This window comes from Grampus griseus (assembly GCF_964374135.1).
Source record: "Grampus griseus genome assembly, chromosome: 10".
Classification (NCBI taxonomy): Eukaryota; Metazoa; Chordata; class Mammalia; order Artiodactyla; family Delphinidae; genus Grampus; species Grampus griseus.
Window position 1 is genome coordinate 25,380,214 of NC_139004.1, and position 18,335 is coordinate 25,398,548.

Below are 18,335 nucleotides of genomic sequence, written 5' to 3' on the forward strand. Positions count from 1 at the left end.
TGACAAAAGAAAGTTTAAACTGGAGTTTAAAAAAAAAAAAAAGCCTCAGTATTACTAGAGTTCAGAAGTCTATGGCCACTCTTATTCCTTGGAGGAAAACATTTTGGCATCTGGACATTCTGAGACTGTGGTCAAGTGCAGCTATTATCATTAAGACCTCCCCAAAGTTTAGTTAAATTCATTTAAGTTATAGGTATTTCTATATGAATGGTTTATACACAGTGGTAAAAACTTTTAAATCAAATTTGGAAGTATATTTCTTTTCATTCTTTGTAATTATGTTCTTTTGACCAAAAGTATTATATTTTCCCTATATTAGGTAAAATTTAATGCCAGAATAATGGAAACTGCTGATATTTTCTTTATACTTTTCAACAGTTATCTTTCAGGAGACTTCTTCAGTGATTATTGTTTCCTCTCTCTTCTCATATGGTTTCTATTTAGGTCCAGTTATGTTGCAAACAACTCTTAATTTTTTTGTTTATTTATTAGTTTTGGTGTGTTTTGCTGAGAACAACGAGCAGGTGTCTCCTCTTCCCTGTAGCTATAGGATTCTTATTAGTATTAATCAGATACATGAAATAGAGCTGGGATTCAAATCCTTAAGCTGGGATTCAAATCCTTAAGCTAGGATTTTTTTTTTTTTTTTTTTTTTTTTTTTGCGGTACACAGGCCTCTCACTGTTGTGGCGTCTCCCGTTGCGGAGCACAGGCTCCGGACGCGCAGGCTCAGCGGCCATGGCTCACAGGCCCAGCTGCTCCGCGGCATGTGGGATCTCCCCAGACCGGGGCACGAACCCGTATCCCCTGCATCGGCAGGCGGACTCCCAACCACTGCGCCACCAGGGAAGCCCAAGCTAGGATTTCTTGAAACGGTTGAAGGGCAACCATAAGAGTCAAAGACTGCAAATAGGAAGAGTGGATATTGGAATTTAAGGAATACTGAATACTGATACTTGAGTAGCAAAACTTTTTAGTCTATTGATATGAGGATCAAAATTTTCTCAAGTTACCACTGTTGCTGTGTGGACATAGGGTCATGCTCCCTTGCCATCTGTGTATGTCCTTATGAGATATAGAATCTCAAGGCTTCAGGAGTATAGAGGAGAGAGAAATGTTTATGAATCTGTAAAGTTTGGGAAGTCTTCATGAAAAAGGTTGACTTAAGTTCATTTATGTTTTTAATATAAAGTTTGGGATAATAATTTCAATAATTCCTTTTTCTCTTTTCTAGGATATAATAGCAAATCAGCAAATCCTGTCTTACAAAGACTCTAAATTCTTTAATTAAAATTGCAACCATCCACAATTGTCTTTTTTTCTCTCTTTTTTACTCTCTCTTATTCTCTGTCTAACCTCAGGCACACAGATTTAAATTAATTACAATCTTTGGTTCATAACAGATTCATATCATTGGCCCAAGAATGACCCCCTTTAATTTCTTTCTTTTTTGGTGTTAATATTATGTACAAAACATCTGTGAATTCCCCACTCACACAATAGACTCTTTAAGGGTATCTGCTAGTCAAAATCTAAGTTGTCATTTTTTAACACAAAGGCCATATGTTTTATTTACCATTATGTCTCTAGCACCCACGATAGTGTCTGGTGCATACTGTTGCTTAGAGCGGACAATATATATTGCTCGGTTGAATGGCCTTCACGTGGACCTGCTGCCTGGATGAACCTTTACTGGTAGAGGAGACTCTATTGTCAACACTTGCTAAAGTGTGGACATTAGCAAAAGAGGCAGGCCATTAATATAAACTTACACTATTGAAGTTGGTAATGACTGTAAATGGAGAATAAAGCAAATATATTCACTGGAAAAGCTAGGCAGCAGGGAACGATTGAACAAAAACTTTATTAAATGTGAGTTAAAAAAACAAAAGTGAACAAAACCCTTATTACATATTGTGATGAAAGCACAATGCTTGGAACTTAGCACCCTCAGGGAATGCATACCTTTGTCCCTGCAATAACAGAGAGATGGGGAAGGGAAGCTCAAAATATCGTCACTTTTCAAATGAAGATATGAAACTCAAAAGAGTTATGTGACCTCTCAAGTTCACACAGCTACTAAGTGGAACCTCTAGGATTCACACTGTTTCTGCTTGACCACGAAGGTATGAGCCTTAATGCATGATGATTAATTGTCTGAAAATGGTATTAGAGGTCTTCAGAAAATTTGAGAAAAGATCCCTTCTGAAATGCCTTTATTATTCAAACTGTTTCCCAATTGAGGAAGACGATTTCCATTTTAGGAAACCATATGTAGACGGCATATACTAAACTCTGGAACTTTTACTCTTTCTTGTTGCTTTGTCTGGTACTTCATGGCCACAGAATACCTTTGTTAACCCTGTATTGTATACATATCAGCCAGAAGATGAACTCCATTGGCATTAATTTTTTTGCAAAGACCTTTTTTCTCTGTCTTGACTTGCTATTTCTACGTTACTCTCCCTGGTGGGAATGGTTGTCTGCAGTGGATTTCCTCTTCTCCCTGGAGTTTAGTAGGTCATCTGTGTTGTACTGCCAGCGTACCTGATTCCATCTTTATGCTGTTACAGAATTATAGTAGAGAACACAGTGGATTGGCGACCCCAAGACAAGATTGTCCTTAGTTCCTCTTCATATGAACCTCACGAAGCAGAGGTCCTCACTGTGAAAGAAGTCAGGGGCCACCATGTTAGCATCCATGAACGGCTCAGACACCGGCACGTCGGTAAGGCTTTGGTTTGTTAGTTAAGGGAAGTGAATGAGCCAAGAAAAACGTGTTCAGCAACCTGCCTTGGGACCTTGGATCTGATCGGCGTTCAGAGGGGATGGATAATATTTTACTGCTGCCCTAGGCTCATCCTTAGAAGGCTTTATCTCCATCCCTTCATTAATTTTATTGCCTAATTAAAAAAAATCTTTGATGTGAGGGAATTTTTAAACTTTTTATTTATAATGGCAAGCCTAGAAGCAAGCAGAAGGGTTAAGAACCTTGTTCAAGGTCACCGGGCATTTTCATGGCTGAGCCAGAATAAATCTCATGGGAGATGAGTTTCCAGTTCATTTCCTGGCCTATTGAATCACACAGCCACTTAGAATGTGGTAGTCATTGTAAATAATGACTCCTTTTTCCATACTTAGGAATGTGTCCTTCCTGACATGAAGTTCATTGTATCAATTGACTACTACTACTGCCCCAAAATATAAATAAAAACCAAATACCTTTTTCTTGAAAAAAAAAAGTACTGAATATTTTAATACAGTATACACACTTAAAATATATTGCATTATAAATAATAAATAACCATATTTCCCGCTTCAGCCTAATAAATAAACTTAACCCAGGAAATATAGCTAATAAATAAAAAACACGGACATAAAGGGATTAGGGGATATCTTTCTTGTCTCTGATATGTGAGAGGGAAATACATTCTTTCAGCAGGACTGTATCTAAAGCTATTTCTAAATCATGGTTTTAAGGATGATTTTGTTTCTAAAGAGTGGCGGGGAAAAGAGACATCGTTAGCAATCCTTGCCTATAATACACAACGTACAATGCAAAGTGGGGTGGGCAGTGGAACAAACCAGCAAGACTGGGGAGGCTCTTTCTGGGAGTGACGAGTTCCAGACCCGCCAGGAGAGGGCGTTGCCGCTGCTGCTTCAGTCCTATCACTGCCTCAGTGGATCTGCGATTCCTCACTCTCTCAAAGAGGTTCAGGAACAATGCACAACCAAAGGCGGGAATCTCACATTGAAGAATTGAAGGAAGGAGGCCGGGGACCCCACTAATTGGACCGGTCTTCCCTGACATCCCTGTCCCGGTACCCGTAGTGATTGAGGACAAATGGATTCTTGCTCAAACACGCTCACTCTGATCCCAATGAGAGACCAGTGAACGGGCTTTTCATTTCTCAGCCGACGTTTGGGGAGGACGCCCGAGGAAAAGCAGACCTTAATGTTGGGAGGACTTCCGCGGGGAAAGGAGTGTTTTCATTTGTCAGGTTCGCTGGGTCCCCAGCTGGCGATCTCCGAAATAGGTTTTAAAAATTTTTTCCTTTCCCAACTCCCATTGCCCCAGGAAGTGTCCACGTCATGGAGGATGGCCGACACATTCGTTTGGCTTCAGAGGTTGGACTTCTGACCCGAAACATACAAATCCAGGGTGATACATCATGCGGGGGGAGACTACTTGTGGGGTCCTTCAGGAAGTCCAGCGTGGAAGAATTTTCAGGTAACTGAAATTTTAAGTTACTAAGCACTACCAATTGGAGGCTATGCATCTGGGACACTCAGAAATTCCAACGGTGGGAATTTTCATTTATAAAACAAAATATTTGAAATAGATGCTTCTCTGTGCTCTGAGAAGCTATGAATTTTCAGTACTAATCTGTGCTTAATTATCAGTGTGATGTTAAAATAATATACTAGCTATCAGCACACAGGCACATTTTTACCTCAAAAAAAAAAAAACTTCAGCAGATGTGAAATTTCCTCTGCTTTGAAATTATAGATGATTTAATGACCAATTGAATTTTATCTCTTTCCTGAATTTCTATTACTCTTTCTCAGTAGCATGCTCTATTTGATGGCAGGCCTCATCTCATGCTATAAATTAATAGTGTAAATTTAAATAAGAATGATTTCCATATTCTAGACTGCTTTAGGGATCAGTTAAATTTCTTTCATTTCTTTCAAGCTTTAGCTCTTCTGGAATGCTGCAAAGTTATTTGATTAGTACCTTTTTCTTAAACTTAGGTTCCTTAAAATTGATTCCCAAGTTGTTTCCTAGTCAAATAAAGCCCCATCTCAGAAAGTCACTGCGTACATGAATGTAATAAAGGCTCTGAGAAAGCCTGGAGCAAAGGATCTAACGGTTTCCCAAGTATATTGAGAACGGAACACTTTTTGTGGGTATATCTGCTTTACCAGTATAGTAAAGAGCAATGTTTGAACCTTAAAACAAAAGTTCGAGGGCTTCCCTGGTGGCGCAGTGGTTGAGGGTCCGCCTGCCGATGCAGGGGACGTGGGTTCGTGCCCCGGTCCGGGGAGATCCCACATGCCGCGGAGCAGCTGGGCCCGTGGGCCGTGGCCGCTGAGCCTGCACGTCCGAAGTTCGCGATTTCTGGTTCCTAGAACAAGCTCTCTCTCCATAAGCTCCAGCTCCGTCAGTTCTCAACAGAAGTGATTTTGCTCTTCCCTTCTGGCCAAAGGACATTTGACAATATCTGGAGCCATTTTTGCTTGTCACAGCTTTGGTGGAGCTTCTGGCATATAGCGGGTAGTTGCTCGACATTCTATAAGGCACAGGACAGCCTCCCACAAGAAAGGATTATCTGGTCCAAGATGTCAGTCATGTTGAGGTGGAGGAACCCTGCTCTGGAAGGCTAGACAAAGGCTGAATCCCAGTTGTGGTTGTGTAAAACCAAAACTACCCTGCAGTTTATGAAGACAGAGAATTAGGGAGGGAGCGCAAGACAGGGCCCCTTTCCACGGTAACTGCAGTCCAGGCTGGAACCTCATCACCAGAGCAGGACAGAAGGCCGATTCTTACAGCTGAGCACCAAAGCCAGAGCCCAACCACCAGCAATGCTGGCTCAGTCCTGAGCCTCTGGGTTGCTGGTCAGGGCTCTTAAATCATCCCTGGGGAAGGGAAAGAGAATCTGTATTCGATGCTTCTTATGGACTAGGAACGACGATGGTTTCCATGCCTACTTTGTTTCATTTAATCCTAATATCTATGTGAGAAAGACATTTTATCCTCGCGGTACGCGGGCCTCTCACTGTTGTGGCCTCTCCCGTTGCAGAGCACAGGCTCCGGACGCGCAGGCTCCGGACGCGCAGGCTCAGCAGCCATGGCTTACGGGCCCAGCCGCTCCGCGGCATATGGGATCTTCCCAGACCGGGGCACGAACCCGTGTCCCCTGCATCGGCAGGCGGACTCTCAACCACTGCGTCACCAGGGAAGCCCCATCCTTCTGCCTTTTGTAGGGAAGAAGCAAGTACCTGATGACATGCATTTTGCTTGCAGGTATCCTTCAACTTTTCAATGTGGAAATTCAGAACTTTGGCTCACCACTGTATTCCTCCATCGAGCTCACTGATACGTCGGCAGGATCCTGGATAATATCTTGTACTCTGCACCAAAGCTGTGGTGGGGGCATTCGTGCAGCTGCCAGTCAGGGGATCGTTTTAAATGACAATGTAGTGTTTAGCACAGCTGGCCATGGCATTGATTTGGAGGGTCAGGACTATTCTCTCTCTAATAACCTTGTGGTTCTGATGACACAGTCAGCCTGGTCTCCCATTTGGGTGGCAGGAATCAAAGTGAATCAGGCAAAGGACATCCATCTCCATGGCAACGTTGTGGCAGGATCCGAGAGACTTGGCTTTCACATCCGAGGCTACAGGTGCTCCTCTCCTGAAGCCCTTTGGTCTGACAACGTGGCCCACTCAAGTCTTCACGGCCTTCATCTCTATAAGGAGACTGGACTTGACAACTGTACCAATATCTCTGGCTTCTTGGCTTTCAAGAACTTTGACTACGGTGCCATGCTCCATGTGGAGCATGGCATGGAAATAGAGAACCTCACTCTGGTCGACAATACTATTGGCCTTTTGGCAGTAGTTTATGTGTCTTCTGCCCCACAGTGTTATAGTGAAAATCTACAGATTGTGGTTAGGAATTCAGTCATCGTGGCCACTAGCTCATCTTTTGACTGCATTCAGGATAGAGTTAAGCCTCGTTCTGCCAACGTGACGTCACCTGATCGAGCTCCTTCCAATCCCAGAGGGGGTCGAGTTGGTATTTTGTGGCCTGTATTCACCTCGGAACCAAATCGGTGGCCTCAGGAGCCATGGCACAAAGTGAGGAGTGGCCATTTAATTTCAGGCATCATGAAACTTCAAGGTGGGATGTTTGGGTTTCCAAGCAATGTAGTGTCATACATCTGTGCACAGAAGCTTTAACAGCATTTTGAAATTATATCAACAAAAGCGTACAGTGTCATCTGGTGCTTGCTGTCCAATTGACCATCTACTGGGCATTGATAACCACAATGGTAGTTTATAATGACAGTGAGTGATTTCTTTAAAAAGTCACCGGTCTATACTTGTTGAAGAGCTTTCCCAGGGAAATATTTCATTTGATTATATGCCTAACCTCTTAGGTACGTGTTACTTTTCCTGTCACACAGAGGAGGAAATTGACACGTGGAAATTGTGCCTCAGTGAAGTTGTCAAGTAGTTGGTGGGGCAGCCAGGATTTAATCCAATTATACTACAACCTACGCAGAGAATCTTCTGTCAGCTCTCTTTTGTACTATTGTACTCACTCCTCACTGGATTTTGATCAAACCTTTGATGGAAAGTATTGCTCTTAAGATGTCAATGTGTTGGGATGCTCTTCTACTTTGTATACAATGTCCATGTCTTCAAGAATTAAAGCTATTTTAAGTCAAGATTTATGTAAACTCCTGAAACTACCCTGGACAGTAGCTTAAACTTACTCCTGGACATACATTAGTATAAGAATATTTAGTTGCGTAGTCTGTATTTGTGGTTGGTAGTTTACATGGTATAATGTTGTAATACCTTAAACATTTTTTTTCAGATGTGACCTTTTCTAGTTTTGTGAAGAGTTGCTATAGCGATGATCTAGATGTCTGCATTCTGTCCAGTGCAGAGAACACTGGGATCGTGCCTCTAATAACGGCAGAGAGGACCAGGATGCTAAAGATCAAAGATAAAAACAAGTTCTACTTTCCTCCTCTACAAACCAGGTACCGGTTTTGGTATTTATAGTAAGCCATATTTATGAAGGGTTTGGTAATTCTCCAAATACCTCAACATGTTTTTTAAACAAGGATAAAATCATCAATGGGAATAGAAATAAGCCCTTCTAGAAAAATATGGTAGATTGATTGGTCCCAATTCTTTACCCTCCTATATTTGTGCCCTTTGAGATACAATTTTTGCAATCTCTCTCACTGAAGAGAAAGAGACTGTTTCTCTCTTCCTTGAATCTGGAATCCACCACGTGATGTCCTCTGGCAGACAAAAGCGGCAGAAGTGATGGATTGCAAGTTTTATTGATATTGTTTAATTGTTTTATCTTTATTAGAGGTACTTCTTTGGGATGTTTTCTAAATCAATGGAAAAAATTGACCCTGATTCTTGAACCTTCCATGGAGTATGGTGTCACTAGTTTTCAGAAGGAGGCTTGGGTGTCCTTGTGCAGGCACTGGTGGGGAAGAAGACCATGTCTGCTGTTAGGAATCCCTAGAATGAACCATATGGCTTAGACAGATATTTGCTCTCAGACCAGGCATAACTACTGTTCTTGAACATATGATCTGAGAGTTTTATTCAAGAATCTGAAAACTAGACAAGGAATTTTTTTTTTGTTTTTTTTTTTTTGCTGTAAGAGGGAGTGGGAAAGTCAGAGCAGGGAAAATAGGTTATTTTTACTTTCCTATAACATTGGGAAAACTTCTTTAGTTGGAATAAAAGAATCAGGAAAAGCACCCTAATTAGAAAGTTTATATGTTTGGCCCAACACCAATCTCTTTTTGATGCCCATCCCTGAACCATTTTTGGAACCTAAACATTATTAGGTATACAATTTGTGTTATTCTGTCATTTTTTTCTACTGTCCAATCTTCTTTATGTTCAACTCTTACCTATGGGATGAAATAGTTATAAAGCTAAATGATATTAGCATTTGATTATTTGTACTATTAATACCTGACACGTGGTTGGCATGCAATAAATATTTAATATTATTACTAATGGTACCTAAAAATGTTAGATGAGAGGAAATAAATTCTCTATAATTCAGTGTTATAATTGAATAATAATAACTTATTTATTTATAACCAATAACTTCTTTATATACCCTGCTTGACTCTAAATTCTGATGCCTCTGTTTATCACCATTGTATTCCCCAACGTACAAGTAGTAGGTTTTCAATAGATATTTATTGCATGAGAACATCTTTTTTTACATTGTTTTTATATAGTACAAGTATAATCGATATTTATAATGATAATCTTAAAATACTGCAAGGCCCCAAAGTTCCGTTGCATTGGAACATTGCATTGATCACATCATGTTTAATAAATATTATTAGTTAGGGGCATTTTATTGTATCTTAGAAAATTAGTGATTTATGTAAAGATTATATAACTCGATATCCAGAATATTTGGTTAATAAGAATTGTCTTTTTCTCTTGACCATATAACTGGGAAATAACATTTTCTATAGAGTGTTATTTCATATCTAGGTAACACGTTAGTAATAATAAAATTTTATTGAATTTATTTTTCATAACGTCAGCACTACCAATATATGTTTCCTTTTGGTGGCTTATCATGGAAATGAGAGAGTTGCTTTCTATCTATCTTCCCAGGAAAGATTTAGGAATACTGGTCTGCTCTGAATTTGACTGTGAAAGTCCTAGAAAATATCTCTTTAAGGATCTGGATGGGAGAGCTCTGGGTCTGCCTCCACCAGTTTCTGTATTTCCTAAAATTGAAGCAGAATGGACTGGATCCTTCTTCAACACAGGTCAGTTCTATCTGAACTCGATGTCTCCAGTAGAGGGAACAAGCATGGGACGGAGCTGGTTTGGCTGTGTGGTCCAGTGGGAACAAAATATCCTGGAGAGGAACTGAGCAATAGAGTTGGAGTCTGTGCCAGTAAGCTGCTCAACTCACCTCTATCTCAGGAATGTTGGGTGCTTAAGGGATGTCACAATACCACTGTTTTGCCCTCCATGAGATTGCCTGTGGTCCATGTCAAAGGTACAGACTCCCAACACCCACCTGTGCACAGGTGAAGAGAATGGTCCTCTCACTAGGTTGGTCTCTTGGGCCTGAAGCAGCACTCTCTGTGCTCAGCGTTTCGCAGTGTCTGCCTTGGAAGCAGTTCCTCTGGATTCTGAATCCTTCTCTTCCACCAGAGCTAAATGCCCTCACTCTGGAAAGGGTGGTAGACTAGATGGCATGCCTTCTTTTTGCCTTCCGTTTCTCCATCTTCTAATTGTCCCTGGGGGCTATGATCAAAATCCCTTCTTATTCTTCTTGCCTTTACAAGCCCATCGGGCTATCAGTTTTTATAGCTGGACCCCTGGAGAGATCATCGTCTTTCTGCTTCTACAAACAACGTAACTCTGAGTTTACATTTTTGTTCAGGTGGAAACTGCTGCAAGTACATCCCAACTTTCTTCCTACTTCATTGGATGACTCTTTTCAAGCCTCCCTTTCTCTTTTGAAGTTTTGAATGTTCCAGGACTATCTTCTCTTCCTATCTTGCTCCTAAGTCCAAAGTTGAAATACATTTACTGCTGATGAATTTATATCTCCAGCCCAGACTCCACCCTGAACTGTAGTCTGTTATAACCAAATGACTCCACTGGGAGGTATAATTCGCATCTCAGACTCAATATGCCCCAAGTGGGGACTCCTGGAGACGTGACCCACAGTTGTCCCAGCTAAGCCATGCAGAAGCTAAAATATTGACACTTCAAAACCTTACTCTTCATTGGCCGAGGGATGCTCCTGGGTACACTAACTCTCCAGCCCTTTGGCTTTCCCTGAACAGGCCAATCATGCTCTTTCCCAAGGCCAGGAAAAACGTTTCCTGGAAGGTTTCCTTCTGAGGAAGGAAAAACCTTCCTCAGAAAGGAGTGGTAGGTTTTTGTAGCAGCCATCTTTGGTATGTGAAGGTGAATGCCAGGAAGATACGGGGTGACATTGAAAATGTCTCTTGCAAACAGGAACTCTAAAATGTCCATCAAATACTCCAGGTGTGAATAATAATATTCTTTCAATGAATTCTTAGGTGGTGCTTACCATGTGGTATAAATATACTGTTTAGGCATAAGCATATTTGCTGCTGGTTGAAAAGCTGTATATTTTATTTTTTCACCACTCTTTGTCTTGGTTATGAAACATGATTCAATGGTAAAACTCTGATAGGTATTACAATATTACATGCTACTTACTCTCAGCATATGGACAGTTGTGAGCATATGTGTGGGAGGCTGAAGGTATATTGGGAGGTGTGTAGGCTGGACTGCCTTAAACTCCTGATGTTTTAAAGCTTTATAACATTTTAAATGAGGTTGCTGTAGGTCCCAACTGTAAGGATTCCCACAGTAGAATCCATTGTTTATTGCACTGCAAATACAGTCTGTGTCTTCTTGCCCTGAAGGAGACAGTACATAGTAAATGGTGCCTTCCGGGTACTAACAGGATTGGAGTGTTTTCCTCTGACTTCCAAAATGGGAATAGATCCCTCCTTCCCTAGTTCAAGTCCCTTCTCATTTTTTAAACCATAGTTTTATGCTACTTTCCAGTTTCTGTCCACAATATGGTAGAGGAGAAAAGCACAAATTTAATCTTAAGAGAATAAATGTCTATTTTGTATTTTTCCTCTTCAAGACAAGAATCTATGGTCATCTATAAAACAGTGGAAGCAGCCAGCAAAGATGAAAATGGAGGCCTCTGGAACCAGCTCTTACATTTATTCCAAATGGCATTGAGTTTAACACACCCTTTTGGCCTTTCTCCATTTTATTAACAAACAGTTTGGAGTCCATTGCCTTTGAGGTTTATTTTTAATTTGAAAAATACAAATTTTATTTGCATATATAAGTTCACATGCAAAATTCAGACAGATATCCACAGGTCCCAATGTATTGTCATATGCTTTGGTGTTGGGAGCAAAAATTATCCACGTGGATCAGCTATGGGGAACACTGTGCCAGTGGGTTTTGCTATCTGTGTAATGCAGGGTGTGTAGCCAGGGGAAAAGTGAGCTGTTAATTTTGTTTTGTACTTATCTGTAAGTTCGCATTTGCAGCCAACTTTGAAACATGCATGGCAACAGGGTGCAAGGCAGCTAGTCCCAGGCAGGAGAACCTCTAAGAGCCATTTGCATTTTATTCTGGAGAGAATTTCTTTTGATGATGGAGGCATCTGATCATCTGAAAATCCAAAATTATACAAACAAAGTCTTGAAATTAATATCCCATTTAGGTAGGACTAGATCAGTACTAGAGCTTTCCACCCTGGCTTCTGACTCATTTCCTGTCTGTCCCAGTCTACAAATGCATGGAATCACCTCTCAGCCCACTTTGTACATATGGCTACTGATGTTATTGGGAGAAGACTGAAGGAAATCAGAGCTTTGGTTTCAATGGCATTTTACAATTTCTTAGCCATGATATAGAAAGTAGAAAGGGGGTGTAATGGAAGCTAGCATCCCTTGAGCACCTTTTGCACGTGATGTGCTGAAGTTGACATTTTCACTCATTCAGCAAATGCATTTGACCATCTGTAGTCTACCAGTGCCTTTCTAAGGATGGGAACTATAGTTGTGAATAACATTCCTGCCTTCATCAAACTTATGTTCCAGTGGAGATTATATCTATATATCTATATCTATAAACAAATAAATAAAAATATTTCAATAGTGATGAGAGGTATGAAGAAAATAAAACAGAGTTTTGGGCTAGAGAGGTAGCTTCAGGTGTGTGTGGGTGTAGGTAGTGTGTGATGTGGTGTGTGCGTGTAAGGGAGCTGCTATCAGAAACAGAGTTACAATTTCAATGAGGCCTGAACGAGGAGCGAGGAATCACTCCTCTGAGCAGACGGAGGAGCTTTCCGGGGAGAGGGACCAGCCAGAGCAGGGGCTCTGATACCAGAATGGCCTCAATGTGTCTGAGGGGTGGGTGGACAAGAGACCCATAGGAGTGATGTATAGTTAATGAGAGGGGGCGTAGTTGCAGGTAGTCAGGGCTTAGCCCCTTTATAGGCCAGAGTGATTTAGTAAGATGGGGTTGGAAGATGGTGCTAGGATTTTATTCACTTTCTGAAAAGATCGTACAAGCTGCTGTGGAGTGAATGGATCATGGTGAGAGCGAGGCTGGGAGTAGGCAGTGTAGTTAGAAAGCTGGGGTTGAGGGGGCCCAACAGACGCAGGACTCCATGAGTGGTCCACCGCCCTGTGCTGCCCACAGACTGCGCCGGTCCACAGTGAGGTGATGACAGAAATGTCACCTGTAGAACCAGAGCTACTTGACAGTAATTGTACATCTGTTGGATCTAATGAACAAAATTTAGGGCTTTCATTTTGTATGTCTAATTTGTCTGATAATTTGCATTATATTTTAAATGTGTTGGTTCTCAATAGACTGGAAATTTTGAAACAAACAAACAAAGCATAAAACCCCCTCGTTCTCCTGCCCTTTTTCTGCTTCTTCAATTTAGGAGGTAAATTTGATGTGCTTAGGACAGTGGCTTCCAAAGCTGGCTTATTATCAGAATCACCTAGGACATTAAACATTCGTTTGCATGAGTCGATAGGTGTGTGAAGCCCAAGCCTTTGTGTTTAAGACACACACAAACACACATACACACACACACATACACACAAATACACACACATACACACATACATATACACCCCCACACACGCATACGTACACATCCACACACACACACACAGACGTCCTCCTCAAGTGATTCTGCTGTGCTAAGGTTTGAGAATCACTGTTATAGAGTTATACGCCCCCTTTGAAGTAAACAGACAGGATGTTAAGAAGACAATTAATGTTTTTAATTTAAAAAGCGGGCAGTTTCAGTTTCTCATGAAGAATCAAGAATAAGCTCTCTGTGCCAAATACCAGCAGACATAAACATACTTGCTTATGTACACACTGGATATATTTCTGAAAGGGAAAAGAACATTAACTAAAAAGACATAGGAGTATTTACAATCTAAATTAAGTCTTTAATAATAAGAATATATTAAACCTTTTTAAAAAATTCAGATTATTTTTCCTAGTGTTGAAGTGAGTTAAATGACCTCAACATATCACTTTCACAATATATCACTGGATAAAAATGGGTTCAATGTTAAGTTTATTTTTTAAACTATATATTGAATCATTGTACTAAAAGTATAAACTCGTGATAAGCTTTTCCCACACTTTCTTCAACATCATGCCCAGCAAAGTACTGTGGTCTGACTGGGACTTCTGACCAAATCCACCTTCAGGGCAGGTGAGAGTTTCCCATTCTTTCCCAGGAAAGAGTAAGAAACATTTTTCAAACCGTGTTACTTCTTGGACACTTCTTGAGAAGGAAAGTTGTAAACCATTGTGGAGATCTTAAAAGTGACTAGCCTCAAATCAAAAATAAAAGATGAGGTTGGTGAAAAAGAAAATAAAGCTGGCATTTGACTGTGAGCACATAGAGTGATGAAGTGGTTTGTAACTGAATAATGGGGAAACTCAAGTTTCAGTGTGGAGACGTGTGCTCAGCTGCCTAACAGAGAGCAGCCAGCATGTTTTCAACTGTTTGTTGCTAGGTCTTGAAATGTGTCTTTAAGTTTTCCAGGCTTCTCTTTTTTCCCATTTGCCCTGGGAATGACAGCAACATGGTATTATAAAATGGGAGAAGGAGAGGGAGGGAGAAAATGAGAGGACAGAATGGAGAGAGGAAACGGTTGTTAGAAAATTTGTCTGCCAATATATGTGCTTGTAGAGGTCTTTTCTTCTAGCTAGAGGGGGAAATACCATTCTCTTTTCCCAAGCAATTATAGGCCCCAAAGATTGAAACTTGGTATATAGCTCTTTAATCTCAGCAGATACTTATGGTTAAACATTAGACTTTTAGGATTCCAGATGTCAGGGTATTAAAATATAAAGGCACAGTGGAGTCTCAGAAAATATTAGAACCTTTGGGATATGTGACTGCAGGGATTTTTATCCTGAGCAGAGGAGGATAAAGCTTCCGGGGATGCTTTGTAAGACCCAAAGAGCACCTTTCTTCCACCTTAGTCTCTCCCTCTTCCACGACTTGTCTGGTCTCCAGGCAGTGAAGGGCATAACAATATTTGATTGCATTTTTAAATAATCCGTACTGTGAATTGGAATGATTTTCCTGTGTGACTTGTAAAGGGTGATGTAAAGAGGCATTGTGATCTACAGGAGCAATTTCCCTTTCCTTTCTTCAATCTAGACATCCTGTTTCTGTGATTGTCTTGCTCTTCAGCCCTTCCATTAACAGCTAATACTTGTTGAGTATGTTTCTGACTCTGTGCTAAGACCTTCAGATGAATGATCTCATTTAATGCCATGGACAGGATCTATCCTAGGAGATAAATATTCTTGTCCCCTCTATTTTATCGATGTGGAAGCTGATGAGACACATAGGCAACTTGCCCAAGTCATACAACTAATTAATAGAAGATTCAGGACTGAACTCGTGTTTTTAACACTGTGCTGTACTGTACACAGGTACCGTCCTTCGACTTTTTCTTGCTGCTTTCACTACATTGTCCAAGGTAAGCTCTCTTAGATCTATCAGCTTTTCTCACACACAAAGCTCTATCTACGAAGAACAAAGCAAACTGAAACTGTGCAATTATTCCAGCAATTATCCACCCCAACTAGCAATAATAATAGTTACCATTTATCTGGCATATTCCATGTGCCACGCATTATGCTAAGTGGCTTATAAACATTCCCATTTATCCCTACAACAACCTTAACATGTAGGAATTATTATCCCTTTCAGCATTTGAGGGAATAAGGGTTTAGAAAAGTTAACTAATTTTTCATGGTCCCGCAGCTAGAATGTGCAGAACCAAGATTTAAATCTGTATTTGTCTGACTCCAAAGTTTGGGCTTGTAACCACTTCTAGGTAATTATCATCGTGTGGTCTGAATCATCTGGTGGGGTGCTGTACAGAGATATATTTAACCGAGTAATTCACATATTTCCACTTTACATGGTAGGAAATAGATGTTTAGGTTTAAAAAAAATAACTGTCGATTACTATGACATTCTTAAGAAACAATGTAATAACAATCACACAAAAACCTCATTTAGTTCCTCTTCTTCTAGTATATATGTGTATATATATTAGTTTTCATGGACAAACTAAATGGACTCTGTCACATCCAAGAAAAGCATTTTGCCAGCATTAACCGCTGAAGGTTGTGTGATGGCAATAGAGTTGTATGGAGAAGAAGCTTTGGTCATGAGATCAAAAGTGTATTGTGGTAATTTTTCTGTAGCTTCTCCTTTTCCCCCAGTGACTTAATGTAGGGTTTTGTTTTTTTTTCCAACCTAGGCAAATAGTTATCGAGTACCTAGTGAGAGCAAAGCACTGTGTACTGTTGGAGTAACCTAGAAAGAACATCAAGGTAGATAAGAAAAGAAGGCATATATGAAAGAGGCAAGTAAAGAATTGTGTTTAGAAGGAGCAGATGCAGGGCTTCCTGTGCGTTGCAATGTAATAGCTCTCCTATGGAATGCCCCTGGCTCCCACATGCAGTTGGGACTCTGTCTCTTTATGTCCTTGTTTCATCTATCACTCAATTCCATTATAGCTCATCTCATGCTCTACAGCCATCACTTTACAAGCCTGCCTTCTCACCAGACTGAGTACCTTGAAGGCAAACATCTTTGAATTTTTAGTACAATCTTTGGAACATAATATGTGCCCAGTATATGTTTACTGAGTGAGGGAATAAATGAATAAATGGGTGACTAAATGAGTGAAAAAGTCAAGAATTGAAGTTTGCCATCAGCTGTTTCACAAAATGTTTTGTAGATTTACTCAATGTACAATTTGTTTTAGCATTTTTAAAGAGTGTTTCCCATTCACTTATCTTAGGAGATTGTGAAAAATGTGATGCATGGCCAGATGTATGTTGAAAACTCTGACCATTCCCGTTTTGGAGATTCATCACATGAATTAAAACGTTAAAGGTTCTGATAAGTCCTGCAATTAAAAACAAAAACAAAAACTGTTCAACTTTGTGTTATCCAGTATTTCTCCAACTTTTTGACTACAGAATACATTTTCACACTACGCATGAGTACTCCTTGGAATTAGTGTAGTTCAGAATGCATTTTGGGGGATATTGTCTCATATTAATCCATTAGCCTGCAGAAATACATACCAGTTGGAAACGAAATGATAAGATTACAGTATTTTTGATTTTGATGGTTTCTTGAAGGTCAATCAGTTGCACTTCCCATTCAATGTGAGGATGGCCTCTATTGTTAACTTTCCCAGGAAGTGGGAATTCATTCTCTTACAAGACTGCCTAATATATTTTGAATAATTTTAATTGTTAGGATCTTCCTGTATGATTTCTGTCTACTAACCTAGTCTGCTTTCTGGTGACAGAGTATAAATAATTCTTTCCATATTGCATCTTTTTACATATTCAAAAGCGGTTACCTTTTTCTAGCATAGAAATTCTAAACTTTTTTCTGTTAGGAAATATATGACAGATTTTTTCAGGTTTTCACTTTCTAAACTGGCTTGTTTTGATGTTCTTCAATTGTTGATGATTTTTCCAAAATGTAGAAACCGGAACTGAGCATTGCCTATCCAGAACAGCATTGTCCAATAGAAATAATAATGCAAACCACAAGTGTAATTTAAATATTCTAGTGTCCAGGTTAAAAAAGGGAAAAAAGAAACAGATGAAATTTAATTAATAATATATTTTATTTAATCCAATATATTCAAAGTTATTTGAAGATGTAATCAGTACAAAATTACTGAGATATTTGTATTTTTTCATACTGTCTTTAAAATTTCACATGAATTTTACAGTTTCAGCATATCTCAATTCAGAAACTACATTTTCATAAGAAATATTTGATCTGTATCTAGATTTCATAAACTTTACAATTGAAAAGTAGATGCACGTACAATTTGTTCCAAATATACCTAAACATTTTTTGTAACTAAATTATCAGTTTTACACTTTAAATTATATATTTATAATTATAAATTACATAATTATATAAATTATACAGTTTAAAATTTAGTTCTTCAGTTGCACTAGTCATTTTTCAAGGCCTAAATAGCTACACGCAGATGAGTATTTCCTCCTTTGTTCTGGAGGGATAAATATTAAAGAGAACTGATTTTTTAAAACCTATGTGCTAGACTGTATTTGTCTCTGATAAATTTCACTTTTATAAGTCCTTTTTATAGGTCATCATATGCATCTTGGGTTTCTAGAATTAGAAACTAACCACAGAATTAGAAGCCATTCTGGAGACCACCTAATTGGTTCTGGGCATATAACTCGGTCAGTAAAAGAGAGAAGCTTGCCTAGCTGGGATTATCTGCCATTAGCAGAAACTACTGTTTAAATATCCAGTCCTCCAAATAAAGCATCAAGGTTTTCTGAGCCTGGGAATTTTACTATTCAGGGTATAATCCTTTATTGAGAAATCTATTCACATATCTATGGTTTGTTTTATGAGAAGCAGTAACATCAGTGTTCCACAAGAGG

General features: G+C 39.6%; 1 protein-coding gene across 2 annotated transcripts in view; it reads left to right on the plus strand.

Moving 5' to 3' along the window:
* PKHD1 (PKHD1 ciliary IPT domain containing fibrocystin/polyductin) overlaps positions 1–18,335 on the plus strand; it is a gene marked incomplete at both ends in the record, with an annotated part of 425,783 nt that overhangs the window by 313,846 nt on the left and 93,602 nt on the right. For both annotated transcript variants that reach the window (XM_082663569.1, XM_082663570.1), the window contains 5 exons: positions 2,573–2,727; positions 4,078–4,230; positions 6,028–6,906; positions 7,609–7,777; positions 9,408–9,565. In XM_082663569.1, the coding sequence (XP_082519695.1) occupies positions 2,573–2,727; positions 4,078–4,230; positions 6,028–6,906; positions 7,609–7,777; positions 9,408–9,565 (1,514 nt within the window). The remainder of the gene's footprint in view (positions 1–2,572; positions 2,728–4,077; positions 4,231–6,027; positions 6,907–7,608; positions 7,778–9,407; positions 9,566–18,335) is intronic.